The 19,041-nt window shown below is 37.9% G+C and overlaps 2 protein-coding genes across 9 annotated transcripts in view; both read left to right on the top strand.

The window, feature by feature from the left end:
• The first annotated feature begins 709 nt into the window (after nucleotides 1-709).
• On the top strand, nucleotides 710-12,362 carry LOC126767621 (major royal jelly protein 1-like). Its single transcript, XM_050485077.1, has 6 exons — nucleotides 710-898; nucleotides 9,958-10,424; nucleotides 10,518-10,742; nucleotides 10,803-10,917; nucleotides 11,197-11,383; nucleotides 11,518-12,362. The coding sequence occupies exons 2-6, from the start codon at nucleotides 10,104-10,106 to the stop codon at nucleotides 12,188-12,190; spliced, it is 1,521 nt and encodes a 506-aa protein (XP_050341034.1). The 5' UTR covers nucleotides 710-898; nucleotides 9,958-10,103; the 3' UTR covers nucleotides 12,191-12,362.
• A 269-nt stretch (nucleotides 12,363-12,631) lies between these two features.
• Nucleotides 12,632-19,041, top strand: part of LOC126751348 (guanylate cyclase soluble subunit beta-1) — a 111,911-nt gene continuing 105,501 nt past the window's right edge. For 4 of the 8 annotated variants that reach the window (XM_050461548.1, XM_050461554.1, XM_050461555.1 and 1 more), the window contains exon 1: nucleotides 12,632-12,959. The gene's annotated coding sequence lies outside the window, so the exon portion shown is untranslated. Of the gene's footprint in view, nucleotides 12,992-13,038; nucleotides 13,250-19,041 lie in introns of those variants that run through there. The other 4 variants (XM_050461553.1, XM_050461547.1, XM_050461549.1 and 1 more) reach the window with 3 other exon arrangements.

The following is a 19,041-nucleotide window of genomic DNA, read 5'->3' as shown; positions in this document are numbered from 1 at the left end:
AACTTGCATATATTCATATTCAGGTGTACATGTGTGTGTGTGTGCCATTGCAATTGCGATAAAATATTTAAAAAGCTGTTTTCTTTCTGTCACTGGCGTTCGGGGCATATTTGCAGCGGGAGGAGATTTTAGCCACCGAAGTGCGCAAACACTGGCCAGCGTGGTAAGTGTATCAAAAATCAAGCGCCAGCGCATTCAGCAATAATTGCGCAAGGAGATGTTTGACGTACATGAATTTATGTGCCGCAAAAATGTTGCAAGCACAGGTTTAATTATTTGAACGTTGTAAAAATAAAGACCTGAATGTGTTTACGCATGGCACGCGCACGAAGCGCTTCAAATGCAATACGGAAATGTTCGACTAAATGCGAGAATTTCCAGACAGCGAGCGCCTGCTTATCGGCACTTCAAGACCCTGCTTAGTCTAATTAAATGTTCCTAGACACGCATTAGTTTCGCATTAAATTTACCGCTCATTGGAGTGTGCGAATGTCAAATTGTTGGCTGCGCCTGCGCGGCAGTGGCTTTAGCTTTTCACTTTGTTTTTGCTTTTGTTTGTTTCGCTCGTTTATTTTGCATGTTTGCATGTTTGAGCGTTTGTTGTCTGCTTTTGATTTCGCTGTTTCGCGCCTGGTATCTGGTTTTGGAGAGCGTAACTGAATTTAACCGCCGCTGAAGTGCATTAGCAAAAGCAGTCGGTTCATGGTTATCGCGCCAAGCTGACGTACGCTGGCTCACGCTGCTCTCACTAATAGCGCCCGGACACGAACTGATGAAGGTGAATGGCTTTGGCTGAAAGGACTCGTCAACGTTTGTAGCCAAAATAACGGAAAATCAAATCGTGATATACTTTATGTGTGACAGTGGTGAAAAGCACGAATATTTGTAAACAAAAATAGTGAGTGTAAGAAATGCAAATTTGATAAAAAGTGTGTATACAATATTCAAGAAAACAGCAATATTGCAATCAGCAAAGAAACGTTCTTCATTAAGCTCCCCTCATGGGCATGGATACAAACTCATCGAAGACTTTTGATTTCTGCTAAACAGCAAACTACATATAAACAAATATTTTTACCATTTATGTATTGACAATTACTTAAAGAAGAAGCCGATTGCTGCTGGATAAGTAGAACGGTAGAGTATCTTTGCGCCCTTATTTTTTACCTAACTGCTTGTCTTAGCATAAATAGAATCACCTGTGACCACATGAAATAAATTCGAGGCTAAAATCATTTCGATATATGGTGCTAGTGTCGAAAGTTTTGTTTTTTGTACTTAAAGAATATTCAGTAAGACCCGCAAGCCACTTTTAGAATTTGAATTCGGTTTCACTTAATTAAACCCAGTTTATAAAACAGACTAAAGATGCTATATTGGTGGTTTGCTGAGACATGAGACATAATTATACATGCAATCGATGTGTGAAGTTTATTTAACTTAAAATTTATTAGCACACCTCTTCAGTGAAAGCAACAATTGCAATGAGCACTTTATGTCAACAACAACAGAAATGAAACGCGAAATGGCAGCGACAAATGACAAATGGCTTTTCCAAGCTCTTCGATCGCATGCGCCGCATGACACTTAATGTCAACCAAAGTAAGTTTAACGGTTTCCTTATGCGTTGGACAAGACCGTAAACAAATAGCTATCATTAAAATAATAGGTGTAAATCGGAAATCAAATAGAGCCGCACACGACTGCACAGCAACGCTGCTACATTTTTTGGCATGCTAAAATATTTACAGATTTTTCTGAAACGGGCGTCAGATTTGCAAATCTAATAAATGCCGAAACCCGTTCGCTTCTGATCGCGCATTTACCAAATCAACGTCAATGGCAACCGGTGGCGTATGTATGTGTGAATTCATAACTCGTAAACGTATGAAGCATAATTGATCAAGTGGTCACACGTACAGTCGTTAAAGTTTTGCGTAATTTTTTCGGAAAAACTTGTCCGGCAAATAGGCGGAGAATTTCAAACACGCGTGCCACAAAGACTACAAATGCGCTCTGACTTCAATCATAAAGGCGTGACGTGACGGAACGCCTAGGCGGAATGTTGACGTATGAATAACGATTTGTTTCCTCCTCGTGCTTAACGAGTGGCTAACGTCTTTATTAAGTGGATCATTTTGATTTTTATTCTTTTACATGCAATCACTAAATAATATCCATTACTTGACATAAAGATTTTAGACAAGCATTACAGCAATTATAAATTAATTACACACATGCAAAGGCTTACGGAGTAGATATGTGTCTTTGCCTCCGATGTTTGAAATATCTCTCATTTAGGAGGTCATATGGGTCGGTACTAAATAAAAAATTTAAAAAAGGCCACTCCTTTTTCGTCTGTCGAGATGAACTGATATTTATTTAATAAAAATAAAATAAATATTCACAAAAACCTCTCCTTACAAACTCATATAGGCCCATTCGGTATCTTCTATTGCATTCGAATATGTAATGAATTGTTACATAAAAGGTATTTATTATGCTCCGTTCCCTTTTCTGCAACAAAGCTGATTTTAGACGGCTAATATCGCGATAAAGACTACATCGTTTCTATTCCATATATTAGTTAGTGGGGATCTAAAACTGTTCTGCTGCCACCTGTAATTATTTTTTAGATATCTGAGATCATGTTACAGAACCACCAATAAATGCTCACAATGCCGAAAGCATATACTCTATAATTAACAAAACTTGTACACAACAGCTATATTTCACATCTAACCACAATGTCTAATATCAATTAGTTGAATACTTTGCGCATAAATTCGCTTAAATAAGCTTAAAGTGGCAAATACGAGAAAATTAAAGCACCAATTCAAATTCAATTTTTCATACTTTTGATGACTTAATTTCCATGCAAACACCGTTAGCCACTATTAACATGTGTTGCATTCTGTCAAAATAACTGAGTTCGGCCACTTTCGGGCGTGAGTAAACAGACAATAAATGTTGCAACCCGCAATTAAGGCACGATAAACGCATTTGAGCATTTGGCGAATGCAAACAACTCATGCAAATGATATTGCCGGTGAGCAGTACCGTTGGCTATGAGCCCCTCCCGCCTAAACAAGCAGCACTCTAGAACTTCTGTTGGAAAAGAGCGACAGAAGTGTCCGCTTAATCTGCCGAACCAGCTCGTATTTTTTAAAGGTTCGAAGAAAAGAAATATTTTCGCAAAATTAATTTCAAGAACAGGTTAGGCTTAGTCACTAAGCCATTCACTTGTTTTCAACAGGTCTCATTTACATGAAAATTACGTAGAATGGTGGCGCGCCTTCTTTTTCATATATAAATTACTTTTGGTTTCCAACTCTGGGTTGAACGAGGCGGCTTTTTTCTGTTTTCTCTAACAAAACATTCAATGCCAGACCGCCGACAACTTTTGCGACAGTTTTGTAGAATGAGTGCAAACTCAATATGAATTCTGATTGTGATTTTTCAAAATTTATTGCATTATATGTACTCACATATATACTACTATGATCAAATTGAAAGGTGAATTCTTAATTTATACTTCGCGTGTTCAAAGTCAAAGAAATGGTCCTTGGAAACCGTCGATTAACTATTAGATACATTGGTGATAGTTTGGGCATATCATTTGGATCAGTGCAGGCGATTTTGAAAGAGGAATTGGTTGAGAAGAGCCAAAACTCGAATAGTTCCAAAAGCGCTAAATTTTTTCGAAAAAGACCGTCGTGTTAGCATCTGTGAAACAATGCTTTCTGACAACCAAAACGTAATGAAACACATCATAACTGGAGATGAGTCTTGGATCTACGCTTGCAATCCTAAAACAAAACCGAAAAAACCACCTCAAAATCGCTCAAAAGTTTAGGTAATGTTGACAGTTTTCTTTGATTATCGTGATGTGGTGTATTATGAATTCCCTCCGCCGGGCCAAACTGCCAACCAGGAATATTATTTGAGTCGTCTACGTGAAGCTACTCGCCTCAAGAGGCCAGAATTGTGGGCCGAAAACTCATGGTTTTTGCATCACGATAATGCGCCATCTTATACTGCATTGGTTATTCGAGATCACTTCGCCATATTATCACCTAATATCGTGCCGCAACCACCGTATTCGCCTGATTTACCTTCGTGTAACTTCTGGCTGCTCAGTAAACAAAAAAGACTACTCCGAGGACACCGTTTTGACTGAATCGAAGAAGGCTCTGATGGCCATCACGACGGAGCATTTTTCCAATTGCAATGATGACTGGAAAATTCGTTGGCATAAGGTATAAGGAGATGAAATGGATTTGCAATAATAAATAAAGATTTTCAAAATATAACAAAATCCACCTTTGAATTTGATTACAGTAGTACATATTTGAGTTTTCTGGTTAGCTTTGTAGATATCTGAAAATTCGGGTTTTCTGTGTGTAAAAATGACGTTATTTGACATCCAAGGCATTAATTAAATTTAAAGCGGCATTTGTGTTCTTATGGAATAGATGGTGAAATCAAATATATAGATAAAAGAAAAAAATATCATTATAACTGAACGAAGTCCATTTCACTCTGTACGGCGTTGTTAATAAATGACATTTTGGCCACATATTTGAATAGAGAGAAGTTAAATTTTTGAAGTTAATCAATGTTTACAAGGCATGAAATATGAATAATAAGGTATGTACGTAATTTGGTACATTTGCACTTCGAGGTTAACACAAAAGCGAATGATTCCACAACATTTATCCGATGTTTATCCTTATTTCCGGGTTTTAAGATAATTAATATGAAGATCATACCTTAGAGTGCGGTACATAAATCGCACGGACAAGTTAAGTGCGAATTAGTGTGGGAATAAATCAATAAATGATCTTTACAATTTAAGTAGATTAGCTAGAAGCCACAGTGAGCCTTAATCATTTAATTAAATTAATACATGCATTTCCTTTTAAAACAAATTTGAAGAGAACTTGTGATTATGAAGTAAATGAGCCTGAATATCTGTAATTAACCGAAGTGAACATACTATATTGCTTGATTCGGTTTTGTGATTACCTATCGTCTGATCTTCGAATTTTTTTTTGTGTAATTTTAAAACTGCAGCAATTAAATAAAGGCTTATATGTTCGCTTACTAGTATTTATAGAAACCCTCGTCAACTGCCGTTGCAATCATTCCTCCAGTGCCACAGCTCTTGCTAAAATTCTGCCTTTTAACTACACGTGGTTAATATTATTTTGTTGTTCGTTTAGGAATGTCCATTGTTCGTGTGCTGATATATTCATTTAATGGTATAAAGTACAACGCAAGCAGTTAACTCCGGAATATGTACAGACATATATAGTACACACATACCAACTTTCCTTGGGGTCATGCCTCCGTCCCGCTGTTTCAGCGGATGTACTTTGTTTTTTTTTGCGTGCTCACTACAGCTGATGGTTAACTCTATGTTTGGGCAATTAAATAACACTGCAGTGCATAGCTTAGGAGTTTTTTACCAGCTCAAAATTTTCAGCATATGATTTTCGGCACAAACGGCTATAAGGATGTCAGAGCAAAAAAAATACACGAACACAAAAAACAACAAATACATAGATGTTAGACGCCAAAACTGACATATGAAAACTTGAAAAAATCACTCGAACTACTTCAAACTTTAAATTTGGTTGTTGTGGCGTGGTGCTTAAGAGCTCTGCACAAACTTCAACTCCGCGGCAAGTTGCGACAGTCACGTGCAGCCAGTGCCGGGGCAATAAAGCGAGCATAAATGGAGCTACCGCGAAACAGTTGGTCAAACGCCTACAGCTTCAGTTCGCTTGCCGGTCGGACACGCTGCAATGTGTACATTTTTACTTATACGTGAGTCATGAGAGGTTTGAATATATCGACACTTTTGATCTACTTATGTAGGTCGATTTAATATGTATGCACATGTGTAGCTCTTGCATGCCATTGTACTGTTGTTGCTGTGGCTTTTGTTTGTCATAAGTTATGGAGTTAGCAATTTATCTCTGCTTGAAGTGCGGCATTTTCAAGCACAACTCCTCGTCCAAAATCACTTAAGTTATTGCCAAGCCTTTCTTATATTTCGACGTGAGACGTGAATTTTAACGAGGCTCCTTGAACCACCAGTCGAATCCATGTTCCAGCTATAATCTCTTGTTCATATGAAATGAATACCTTTTAAGGGCAGGTATGAATGTTATATAAGATGGTAAGATGGTAAGGTATGATGTTTTATAAGATCACCAAACATACGTAACGGGTTGTATGAACGTAAGTCTATAGCTATTTCTAAATGGAAGCAAACGTCCTGGTTATCCCTCTATGCTAGTAAACGAATTCCCAGTTTCGAGACGACAAGTGAATAATTCACTTCAACTATTTGTTTCAATGTAATAAATTTAAATTATAAAATAAATTCGATTTATCGTAGTCTGACAGCTGTCATTATTGCTTTTGCTTCATGGTCTCCGAGCCGCAACACTTTGCATTGAGACGTATCCATCAAGCACATATGTATGAGTTCGCACAACGTTCGATACCCAAGAAATGCCTGATGTTGAAGCCCACAGGTGCGGTCACAACGTTTAGATTTGCAAATATTTATTGCTGTCTCTAATTGGCTTCATTTATTCTATATATAGTATGTTTAGTATAACATATACTTACCTGAAAGTAGAGCAAGCGCACACACGACCTGCCGCAATTATTTCATATAAAAATAATAAAATATCAATACAAGTATCTCTTTCAGTTCAAATAATTATATGCAATTTATTGCACAAAATAGAAAACCGTTCTTTTGCGGTGTAAATAGAGCATGGCTGAGCTCAATTCTTAAAATATGCAATTATGCATATATATATATATAGTCTGATATATATATATATATATATGTATATGGGAAAACATAGTTAACTTTTATTTTTATTAGTAATGAATTCAATGGAGAAGGCGGCCGCACAATGTTCGCCCAGAAATATAAAATAAACTTCTATTATTCATTAGGGAAACCCTACATTTCTGAACTATTTAAGACTTTTTCCTTTAAGAAAATATTGAAAAGTTTCTCTCCTAGATGATGTCTATTAATGCTTCGATGTCAAATCAATTATTCTATTAACTACCAAAGGGTATATTAAGTTTGCAGGATATTTGTAAGACCCAAAAAGAAACGTCAGAGACGCCATCAAATATAAATGATCAGCGTAACGAACTGTATATACGTCTGTATATGTTTGTATTAGTCCTTCAGTTTTCGATGCAATCGTTCTTTTCTCTCCCAGAAGCTGCTCATTTGACGGAAATGCCGATATTGGACTATAGCAAATAGCAGCCACACAAATTGAACGATCGGAATAAAGTGGTTGTAAGGAATATTCTGTGAAAAGTTTTATATAAAGTGATCCATTTCGAGGTTTCTTACTTTTTTGAAGAAAAAACATAGAAACTTCAAATTTAAGGGAAAAGTTTGTTTATCATTCGAAAGAACGTTCTTTGGCATTTATTTTTTGATGATTTTCTCTTTCAAATGTTGGCCGTGGCTACGTCTCAGATGGTTCACCCGTTAACAGACCTTAGATTTTAAATACCTTCACAGGAAATAGTCTGATGGTGTGATTACATACTGTCTTGGAGCTCAATAGACCGACCCAAAACGTGAAATTATCTGCTTACCAAAGTGTTCTCTCAATAAATCCGTTGAATAATGGGATGTGTGGGAACTGGCGACGTCTTGTTGAAATCGAATGTCGCCGAGATCACAAGCTTAATTTTTAGGAATGAAATAGTCGGTTATCATGGCGCGATAACGGTTGTTATTGACGGTTACGTTCTCACCGGTATCATTTTTGAAGAAATATGAACCGAAGATTTCACCGGCCTACAAACTACATAAAACCCTTGTTTTTTTGGATGAAATGGCAGCTCTTGAATCTCTTAAAGTTGCTCTTCGTCCCAACTGCGGCGCTTTCGCTTGTTTACATACCCATTGAGCCAGGAGTGGGCCTCATCGCTGAACAATATTTGGCACGAAAACCTCGGATCTTCTTGGAGTTTTTCAAGAGCCCATAGAGCGAAACGATGTCTTTTGGGAAGGTAGAGCGGCTGTCATTTGTACGCTTACAAGTCAATATTTATACGTCTGTTCGGCTGCTATATTTTCTTATCTGCGTGCTGGACGTGGTCTATTTGATCGAATATGTTGACGGTAAGTTGAGCGAAGCGCGCGAAGCACATTCTTAATAGAACGTGAAGTTGAACAATTAGTAAACGTTGCAAATCTTTTCATGGTGAAATAATAAGCAATAGTGAACAAAAATAACATGAAAGTTTGACACGACTCACGCTTCATCTATCAAAAAAGGTTATTGAAACAAAGTATCTCTACTTGGATCACCTGTTAGTTTTTACAAACCAAATTAATGCCCTTTGTTGTTTTTGTTACTATCAGCAAGAGCAGTTGGTGGTCCACAACTTCTGCGACTCGTCCTCATTGAGAAAACCCAAAACGCTTTATCTCATATCTAGTTTGCGTATATTTCAATATATAAAATATCTCTATTCTAACATTACAGTTACATTGTTATAAAAATATGTATATATTGACAACAGTGTTGCATTCAGCTGAAAATAATTTGGAGCAGTTTTTCGAGTTTCAATGGTTTGCCCCGCAGAAAGCGTATAATTTTCCAGCAAAATAATGTTTCCCCATGGAAGTAGAAAGTGCGGCTCTGATATCGAAAAACAAAAGCTGTGAATACACACACACACACACACTGCAAATGTGCACTGACTTATCAATATTTGTATGAAAGTTTCCATTTTCAATGTTAATTGAATTGGTGAGCCAAAAAGATTATAATTTATTGGATTGCTTTTTGTTTATTTTTGGGAAATACGACTGAATGCGAGTGTTATTATAAATATTATATGTACGTCTATGTATACATGCACATATGCTTATCTATGAGGGGATTCGTCTGCTCAGCATGCGCCGCAGGGGCTACGTGCAGCCAGTGCAGGCAGTGGTCAATTGAAAATTGCGATTTGAACGAAACGTGCGCTGAAGTGACCATACATACACACATACGAGTATTTCCATAGTCACATCTCGGTGCTGACATATTTACGCCGTTTATGCTTATTGAGCGCATGTAATTCGATGAGAGTGCAAGCTGGCTGTGTTTCCGTCCACGATCTATTAAATAATAATATTTGATTTATGCATACATATATACATATGTATTTGTAAATAGATTTGTGTGGCTTTCAACAATATTTCCGTTTGTGCCGCGGCTCTTACAACCAACAAATTACCCGAGATAAGTGTCTGTCTGAATGGTTTGAGCTTCAGCGGTGAAGCAAATGTGTTAAACTGCTAATATTATAATTTTTTTGAAAAATTGTTTAAATATGAAAAAAGAAAATTGCTTATTGCTTGAAGTAGTATCTGGTCTCTGAAACATTTGTGATTGTGAAAACTTGTTGCTCAGTCAATTTTTCAATTTTAGTTCATTTAACTAAAATAAAAGTAATTGTGTAATATAGCAACAACAACAAAAATTAAGTAGTAATAATATCAATAATGATTTTCTAATCATTGACTCACTATAAACAACAGTGGAAGTAAATAAGTCTCAAATGGGGTATACAAATCGGTAGTATTTGAGTTATAAGCCATAAGAAAACATTTTGTTCCATAATATGGTTAGGCTTTTCAACGACTTTAGAAGAATATTCTAACCAATTCTAATATTTTTGGCATATTTTACTTTGAGATGAGTAACTCCATGCTAGTAGATGTTTTAGTAAGCTCACTTTCTCAAAAAGTCCCTGTTTGAAGTTGCACTGAAATAAAATATATTATTTTTAAATTCGATTAGTTCGCTATGTTGATTGCAAACAGATCGTTGAATATATATATTTAGTCATTAAAAGAACTATTTAATTTGTAAAATCAATTAACTCACCAATCAACAGACGGTTTTATTTATATATGGTGCCGATAGTTAAAAGCACAGCTGTCAAAAATTCTGTCACTGCCTGTCATATACCAAATCAGCGAGGCGTTTAATCGGCCCGCCATAAGCATTTGCCATAGCAAAAGGGGTAAACTGAACGTCAATATGTGGCGCGTTCGCTCCGGTTTCATAGTGATACTGCTGATTGTGCACAACGTGTTATTAGGCGGGTTTAGACCGGCGCGCTCCCTGGCCGTTCGATCCAATTTGGAAATTGTTAAGCAATGGAAGCTTTTCTCGTATGCATTTCCGCAAAATGCACCCGTCTCCGACCCCAACTACTACAATCCACTGACTATAGTGCCAACGAGTATGACAGTGGGTTATGACCGGATTTATATTGCTACACCCAAGCTTTTTGCCGGCGTGCCGACAACCGTCAGCTATGTACCGAAGTCGGACTACAGCGAGTCACCGATCTTGCGTGTAAGTGCTGCATTGACTGCCGCAATCAATGAAAGTTACCCATTTTCGCACTTTAATTCGACAATTCTCATATATTTACTCACTAATTTGTAGTCGTATCCCGACTGGTCGTATACGGTTAGCGGCCGCAGCTCGTTCAACTGCAGCGATTCCTATTTGGTGTCGGTATATCGCATGCGCATCGATTCTTGCAACCGTTTGTGGATCTTAGACGCCGGTGTCTCGCGCACCTTCGAAGACTCCGAGCAAACTTGCCAACCCAAAATACTGGTGTTCGATTTGAATACAGATCAAGTGGTTCGACGCATCGACATTCCAGTAAGTAGCTTCAAGTCGCGATAGTTTCGTTAATGTTTATTGGGAAATGTTCCTTTACAGAGAGATGTCTTGCGCAACCAGTCGATCCTCGTTAATTTGATCGTTGACGAAACGACTTCTATTTCAGGAACATGCGACGATGTCTTTGTCTACATCGCGGATACTGTAAAACCTGGTAAGTTTGAAACTCCTAGATTATTTGCAATAATATTTTTTACGTGGAGTTGTTTGGATATGTGGTTCCGTTATCTTCGTTATTCTCTGATATATATGACATAGTAGGTTTCGTTTTAGAACAACGGAATCATATGTAAAGACAATGCCCTGAAAACAATAAAGATGCGAGGACAGAGTTTTATACGTAATGCCCAGAAGGCATTGCTATATTAGTCAATTAGGTTAAGAAGCTTAATAATAGTTTATTACCTTTGAAACTATTCCATTTATTGATCAGCGATAATTGTGTACGACGGAGCACGTGATATGATGTGGCGACTCTCACACCCGGCTATGTGGCCCGACCCCGACCTGGGTTTGTTTCAAGTGCTAAACGACCGGTTCTTCATTATGGACGGCATTATTGGTTTGGCTTTCGACACAGTAAACGGAATTCTTTATTTCCAACCACTGGCCACGGACCGGTAAGAGTTTTTCTTGATTAAGTGGAATTAGATTAAGATATAAATTAAACTTAACACCGATGAGATCAAAATTTAATCAATAAATGTTTCACAACAATAAATTAATTTAATTTTAACTGCATAAACATTTGCAGCATCTTCTCCATAACCAAAGATGCCCTACGCGCTGGACCACGGCGTTTGCATGACATTTTGCCGATACGCTTCCTGGGCAAAAAGTCCTCTCAAGGCCTTCCACTATATCTTGCGCCACAGGATGGAAGCCTGCTCTTCAGCCCGGTTACGGAGACTGCGATTGTGTCTTGGAATCCACAAACAAAGCAACAAGCGGTGCTCTTCTACGACGTAGATGCGCTGCAGTTCGTGGCCGATATAAGTGCATCACCATGGGAGAGCGGCGTAGTCTATGCCATGTCCTCGAAATTTAACCGTTTCACACTAGAAACGGTAAACAAAGATGAGATCAACTTCCGGCTCATGCGATTCAAGTATCCCAGCAGAAGTGCTGTCTCCGCGCAGCGGCTCTTCACACCATCTGATCAAGTCAGAAGTCCACTCTATACAAACGATGAGAATTTGAGTGCTTTCAATAGCACGGGTTACAGGAGCGGGGCCGAGCGATTAGTACCAACACATACCCCAGCCTACAGCCTTGAGCCGAGTGCAAAAATTTATCAGTTCCAGGGCGTTAGACATGGTCTGCATGCGTCCAGCGGAAACAGTGTGCCGGCAGCGGCAAACATTTTTCAGCTCAGTCAGCTCGGCCATCTGGGCTACAGTTACAGTCTGGGCCACAGCCGTAACTAAGTGAAATATCTTCTTTTATGAATTGCGAGAATGTAATAAATGTACGAACTACATTGCTTAAAATTTTTCATCTGTAAATATTGTTGCTCACATTTTGTTGTTAAATTATTCTGGTGGTTTATGATTTTCCGTAAGGTTAGGCAAATAAAAGTCATTTTACAAAATTAAAGAATCATTCTAACTTTAGTTTAACAGTCGCAATGTGATTTCGGCCAAGCGCTGGTGTTCTGCCACTCCTGGAATTGCTTATTTCTCTTTGCACAAATTAAGAGCGCACGAGCGCTCCCTACTGCGCATGGTTCGACTCCTTTTCGATGTCGGCTCTCTTATGCTCCCAAAAGCTCATCATCCTTCAGCTGCCGAGCATCCTTTTGAGTCGCAAATCGCACTGCAATATTTATAGCGCAAACTGCGTGGAAAATCTTCAGTCGTTGACGGCTCTTTGATGTGCGAATTACCTGTTTAACGGGAAACAGTGATAAACGAATAAATATAATATTGAAATAAAAAGTACACAGAATCCAAATATTTAAAACGGTATTATTCCGTTGGTGAAAGTCTTCGTCGCTTCGGTCACTTAAAGACGTAAGCTGCTAGGCATTTCTCTCACAATCTGCGCGTTTTCCTTTCTCATGAGTGCTTGTCGCGTATACGCCACCGTAACGCATTAGGGCGTGTGATAAGATGGTTCCACACAAACTGTTAACAATTGTGAATACACTGATGTCTTCATTTTAAGCAGTTAGTGAATTTCGATGTAGACAAGAATGTAAGCAACAAGTTAAATCAAAGGGCTAAAATGTCAGCAGAAACATAAATAACATAATAGAATACTTAATAATTGTGTTTGCATCTTTCCTAGAAAAATAATGAAGAATTTTAAATAATCAAACACAGAAATTATATAAAAAGCAAGTTTAAGTAATTGTCTCCAAATTGCATGATAAGTTCCTTTGAGACATCGGGAGTTTGGCTCCGTAATTTTACGCTGTATATTCCTCTATGAAAAATGACGGTGTTTTGTAATACTTACTTAGTGTTCTTACAAAGTGAAAAAAGGTGCGCACGGTTCTAAGTAAATTTATTCGACAATCCACTTTGACAAAGTGTGTGACTAAATTCATTTATTTTTCTTTCCTCAATTGGATCTAAAACGACCTTAGGGATTCTTTCTCCAATTAAAAAAAATCAATAGAGACATGCACAGCTAAAATAATAAGAAATATGCTTTTTCGATATCTACTCCTGGAAAAATTCTTTTTCAAACTCTAATTTAGTGAAATTGATCACCGCTTTATCGCTTGCAATGGACCAGATTTATGTACATACATACTATGTGCTTGTCAATTTTTCAATCTCAGGCAGTCATAACTATCGGTATTGTACGCGCAATAATAATTTATCTCGCCATTTGCTGTGCTATGAAAGTCATTTATCATCGCTCGGTGTTTACTCGAATCGAAATGCAAGCAGTGTCTATAAAATTAGATGATAATCACAAAATTAACTGTAGCTCGGCAGCCGACCATTGAACACTCGCAAATATTGCAGCAACAATGTTTATTTTGTTTGCAAAACCGTTTGTTAGCTCCGACGACAGCGCAAAGCCAATTGTCCGCTTCACTTAACAATAACACCAGTCCAGCTGTTCATACACCCTCGCGCACCCACCCACACACATGTGAATAATTTACTAGGTGGTCTCTGTACTCGGCTAGTTGCTGGCACATTGACGTTGTTGTTGCCGTTGTTGCACTCTTCACTTGTCATAGGACATTCAAGAAGGCACGGTGCTGGGAATCAAACATATTTACCTCTGAATGCCAAGCTGCGTACAATGCACTCACATATATTCGCATGTTGGTGTGTGGCCGTGTGTGCAGGAATATGTAGCTGTTTACATTTGAACACTAATGCCGCCTGTTTATGTCATGATAGAACAGTCGCGGCGCTTGCTTACACATTTAATCGCCCCACAAACATTACTTGCACTCTTTGCTTTCCCTACACCCCTCAAAGGTCACGATTGCCCCAGGTTTGCATTTAAAATGTGCTCCACTAGAGTCGTGGGGTGCTCCCGAGTAAAGCGCAACATATAATATATGGAATATGAAATAAGAAGACTGGATCATAGCCGCTAACTAGACATAACTCAGGGTGATCCTTGAGTTTTTGTTTGTTTTGGTTGTTAAACGCAAGCCTTTGGGGTGAGAGAGCACTAAATTGAAATTTTTACCGCACTTGTAGTTTGGCGTGTTGCCGCTAATTAGATACATACTTAAAATTAGTATCGAATTCGGGTTGTTAAATTCATAATTAACAAGTAAGGAAGGGCTAAGTTCGGGTGTCACCGAACATTTTATACTCTCGCATGATAAAGTGATAATCGAGATTTCATTATACGTCATTTATATATTTTTCAAATACCGTATTTTTGTAAAGTTTTATTCCGCTATCATCATTGGTTCCTAATGTATACATATATTATACAGAGAAGGCATCAGATGGAATTCGAAATAGCGTTATATTGGAAGAAGGCGCGGTTGTGAACCGATTTCACCCATATTTCGTACGTGTCATCAGGGTGTTAAGAAAATATTATATACCGAATTTCATTGAAATCGGTCTAGCAGTTCCTGAGATATGGTTTTTGGTCCATAAGTGGGCGAGGTCACGCCCATTTTCAATTTTTAAAAAAAGCCTGGGTGCAGCTTCCTTCTGCCATTTCTTCCGTAAAATTTAGTGTTTCTGACGTTTTTTGTTAGTCGGTTAACGGACTTTTAGTGATTTTCAACATAACCTTTGTATGGAAGGTGGGCGTGGTTATTATCCGATTTCTTCCATTTTTGAACTGTATATAGAAATGCCTGAAGAAAATGACTCTGTAGAGTTTGGTTGACATAGCTATAGTAGTTTCTGAGATATATATAAAAAACTTAGTAGGGGGCGGGGCCACGCCCACTTTCCAAAAGAACTGCGTCCAAATATGCCCCTCCCTAATGCGATCCTTTGTGCCAAATTTCACTTTAATATCTTTATTTATGGCTTAGTTATGACACTTTATAGGTTTTCGGTTTCCGCCATTTTGTGGGCGTGGCAGTTGGCCGATTTTGCCCATCTTCGAACTTAACCTTCTTATGGAGCCAAGGAATACGTGTACCAAGTTTCATCATGATATCTCAATTTTTACTCAAGTTACAGCTTGCACGGACGGACGGACAGACGGACGGACGGACAGACAGACATCCGGATTTCGACTCTACTCGTCACCCTGATCACTTTGGTATATATAACCCTATATCTGACTCTTTTAGTTTTAGGACTTACAAACAACCGTTATGTGAACAAAACTATAATACTCTCCTTAGCAACATTGTTGCGAGAGTATAAAAATTATGTGAACAAAACTATAATACTCTCCTTAGCAACATTGTTGCGAGAGTATAAAAATAAAAGTTGTCATTCTTGGGCAGAGAACCTGGTCCGATATTTCATTTCAGTGGGGCATAGGTCAAAGTTCTTCGTCAAAAGTAGATTTTATACAAGAAAAAACGTTAACTTGGGTTGCACCGAAGTTAAATACCCTTCACAGGTGCATTTCTGTTAGTAACTATGTGTTCAGTTTGTATGGAAGCTATATGCTATAGTTAACCGATCTGAACAATTTCTTCGGAGATTACATTGTTGCTTTAGGAAATAATATATACCAAATTTCGTGAATATATCTTGTCAAATGTGAAAGTCTTCCATACAAGCATTTGATTCCGATCGTTCAGTTTGTATGGCAGCTATATGTTATAGTGGTCCGATATCGGCCATTCCGACAAATGAGCAGCTTCTTGAAGAGAAAATGACGTTTGCAAAATTTCAAAACGATATCTTAAAAACTGAGGGCCTAGTTCGTATATATACAGGCAGACAGACAGACGGACATGGCTAAATCGACTCAGCTCGACATACTGATCATTTATATATACACTTTATAGGGTCTCCGACGATTCCTTCTGGGTGTTACAAACTTCGTGACATACTTAATATACTCTGTTCAGGGTATAAAAATATACTGTTATTAGTAAAACACGCTCTCCCATTTTCATTGAGAGCACTCACATATTGACCAATATTTTCGATAAAAAGTCAACTAAAGGACACTATAAAGCCCTCGTAGGTCATCCCGTATGTAAAATTTACTATCTCTGATATATTTATTATAGTTATTGATTTATCTTTACTAGTTTTTAACAAAGCCGTTACATGGGAAGTAGGTGGTGACATCAACCGATTTCACCTATTTTTACACTATCGTGAAAAGGGTTGTAAAGAAGTGTTTTATGCAATTTTTGGTGATAAAGCTTTATGGTTAAGAAAGTATTTAGTACATAGTACATTAAATTTACTAGAAGGTGGGGGCACGCCCACTTTTAAAATATTTTCAAACCACAAGTGCCTTTCCGTAATGTGATTCGTTGTGTCAAATTTTAGTTCTGTATCTTAATTTATGGCTTAGTTATGGCACTTTATACGTTTTCAATGATTGATGTTTTTTGGGCGTGGCAGAGCCTAACACGGGATTTGCGGGATTGTCCGCATAGACCTTAGACTTTGTATATCCCCACAGGAAAAAGTCTAATGGTGTGATATCACACGATGTTGCGAATGCTGCACTCAGTACCGATTATGTTGACCATAAGTAAAGCGAAGCGCGCGAAACACATTCTTTATATCGGGTGATTTTTTAAGAGCTTGATAACTTTTTTTTAAAAAAAAACGCATAAAATTTGCAAAATCTCATCGGTTCTTTATTTGAAACGTTAGATTGGTTCATGACATTTACTTTTTGAAGATGATTTCATTTAAATGTTGACCGCGGCTGCGTCTTAGGTGGTCCATTCGGAAAGTCCAATTTTGGGCAACTTTTTCGAGCATTTCGGCCGGAATAGCCCGAATTTCTTCGGAAATGTTGTCTTCCAAAGCTGGAATAGTTGCTGGCTTATTTCTGTAGACTTTAGACTTGACGTAGCCCCACAAAAAATAGTCTAAAGGCGTTAAATCGCATGATCTTGGTGGCCAACTTACGGGTCCATTTCTTGAGATGAATTGTTTCCGAAGTTTTCCCTCAAAATGGCCATAGAATCGCGAGCTGTGTGGCATGTAGCGCCATCTTGTTGAAACCACATGTCAACCAAGTTCAGTTCTTCCATTTTTGGCAACAAAAAGTTTGTTAGCATCGAACGATAGCGATCGCCATTCACCGTAACGTTGCGTCCAACAGCATCTTTGAAAAAATACGGTCCAATGATTCCACCAGCGTACAAACCACACCAAACAGTGCATTTTTCGGGATGCATGGGCAGTTGGCCACCAAGATCATGCGATTTAACGCCTTTAGACTATTTTTTGTGGGGCTACGTCAAGTCTAAAGTCTACAGAAATAAGCCAGCAACTATTCCAGCTTTGGAAGACAACATTTCCGAAGAAATTCGGGCTATTCCGGCCGAAATGCTCGAAAAAGTTGCCCAAAATTGGACTTTCCGAATGGACCATAAGACGCAGCCGCGGTCAACATTTAAATGAAATTATCTTCAAAAAGTAAATGTCATGAACCAATCTAACGTTTCAAATAAAGAACCGATGAGATTTTGCAAATTTTATGCGTTTTTTTTTAAAAAAAGTTATCAAGCTCTTAAAAAATCACCCGATAGAACGTGAATTTTCGAAATAAAGTTGAACGATTTGTGAACGCTGTTCAGACGTAGGTTTTCCCTGATGAAATGCCAAACAATACTGAACAAAAATAACGTGACAGTTTGGCACGACTCACGCGTGACCCGACAAGAAAAAGGCTATTGAAAAGTGTACCTCTTCTTGTAACACCCGTTATATGCGTATACGACCCTATATCAATCTCGACTAGTTGTAGTTGATACAAACCACCATTAGGTGAATAGAAGTATTATATCCAGTAGCAACATGTTGCAAGAGTATAAAATTGATTTCCGAATTAAAAATATTGGTTTTCGGTTTTGCACATTTGTGTTTATACATACTTACATACATGTTACATAATCTAATATTTATTTGAAAAATTTCAAATTATGCTTTTGATTTAACGAAAAATTTATATCGTTTTATTTAAAGCTGAAACTTTTTGCCATATTGAGTCGCTTCTCACTCTCTTGTCGGGAAAATGAAACAATTTTTGATCATTTTAAATGTTAGAAAAAGCACCATAGAAACCTGCATATGGGCTTTCATATATTTGCTTTCATAAAACCACGGTTCAAGCAAATTTCTATCACAAAAATGCTTTAAGGAAAAAACCAGAAAAGCTCTGGCAAAAATAGATTATGCTTTGTTTCAAAATGCGATATTTCAGAATCTTGCACTGCGTGAGATGTCTCTTCGAAAGACAAGTTCCATATAGAAACAAATGGAAAGGCGAACCAGTGGCAGATAAATGACTTTGCCACAGCTTAGTATTGAAATTGGTAGAAAGTTAGTGTGACAAATTTAAAGCGGAAAGAAATCATTGACTTTGGCTTGTGCCAGCGTTTGGCTTGTTTGGTCGTATTTGGTACTTATGTATGCGATTTAATGTTTGGCCACACCTTTAATATGTTGCCACACGAGCATGAACATGAATATACATAGTACATATGTATGTATGTACATATATGAACATAAATAGGTGGAAGCGTGGCTTTGTGCTTTACGAAGAATTGGCTCAATTTCAGCCAGCCACAACGAACTCGCTAAGCCAGAGGAACAAGCGCTGAAGACTCGCCTGTTGTTGCACACCATTTGGCAGAGTAGGTCATTGACAACCACCGAGCCGTCGTGAGCTATTGTGT

The sequence above is a fragment of the Bactrocera neohumeralis genome, chromosome 2 (genome assembly GCF_024586455.1).
Source record: "Bactrocera neohumeralis isolate Rockhampton chromosome 2, APGP_CSIRO_Bneo_wtdbg2-racon-allhic-juicebox.fasta_v2, whole genome shotgun sequence".
NCBI lineage: Eukaryota > Metazoa > Arthropoda > Insecta > Diptera > Tephritidae > Bactrocera > Bactrocera neohumeralis.
Note: the sequence above shows the minus strand (reverse complement) of the source record. Positions and strands in the feature narration are given on the sequence as shown.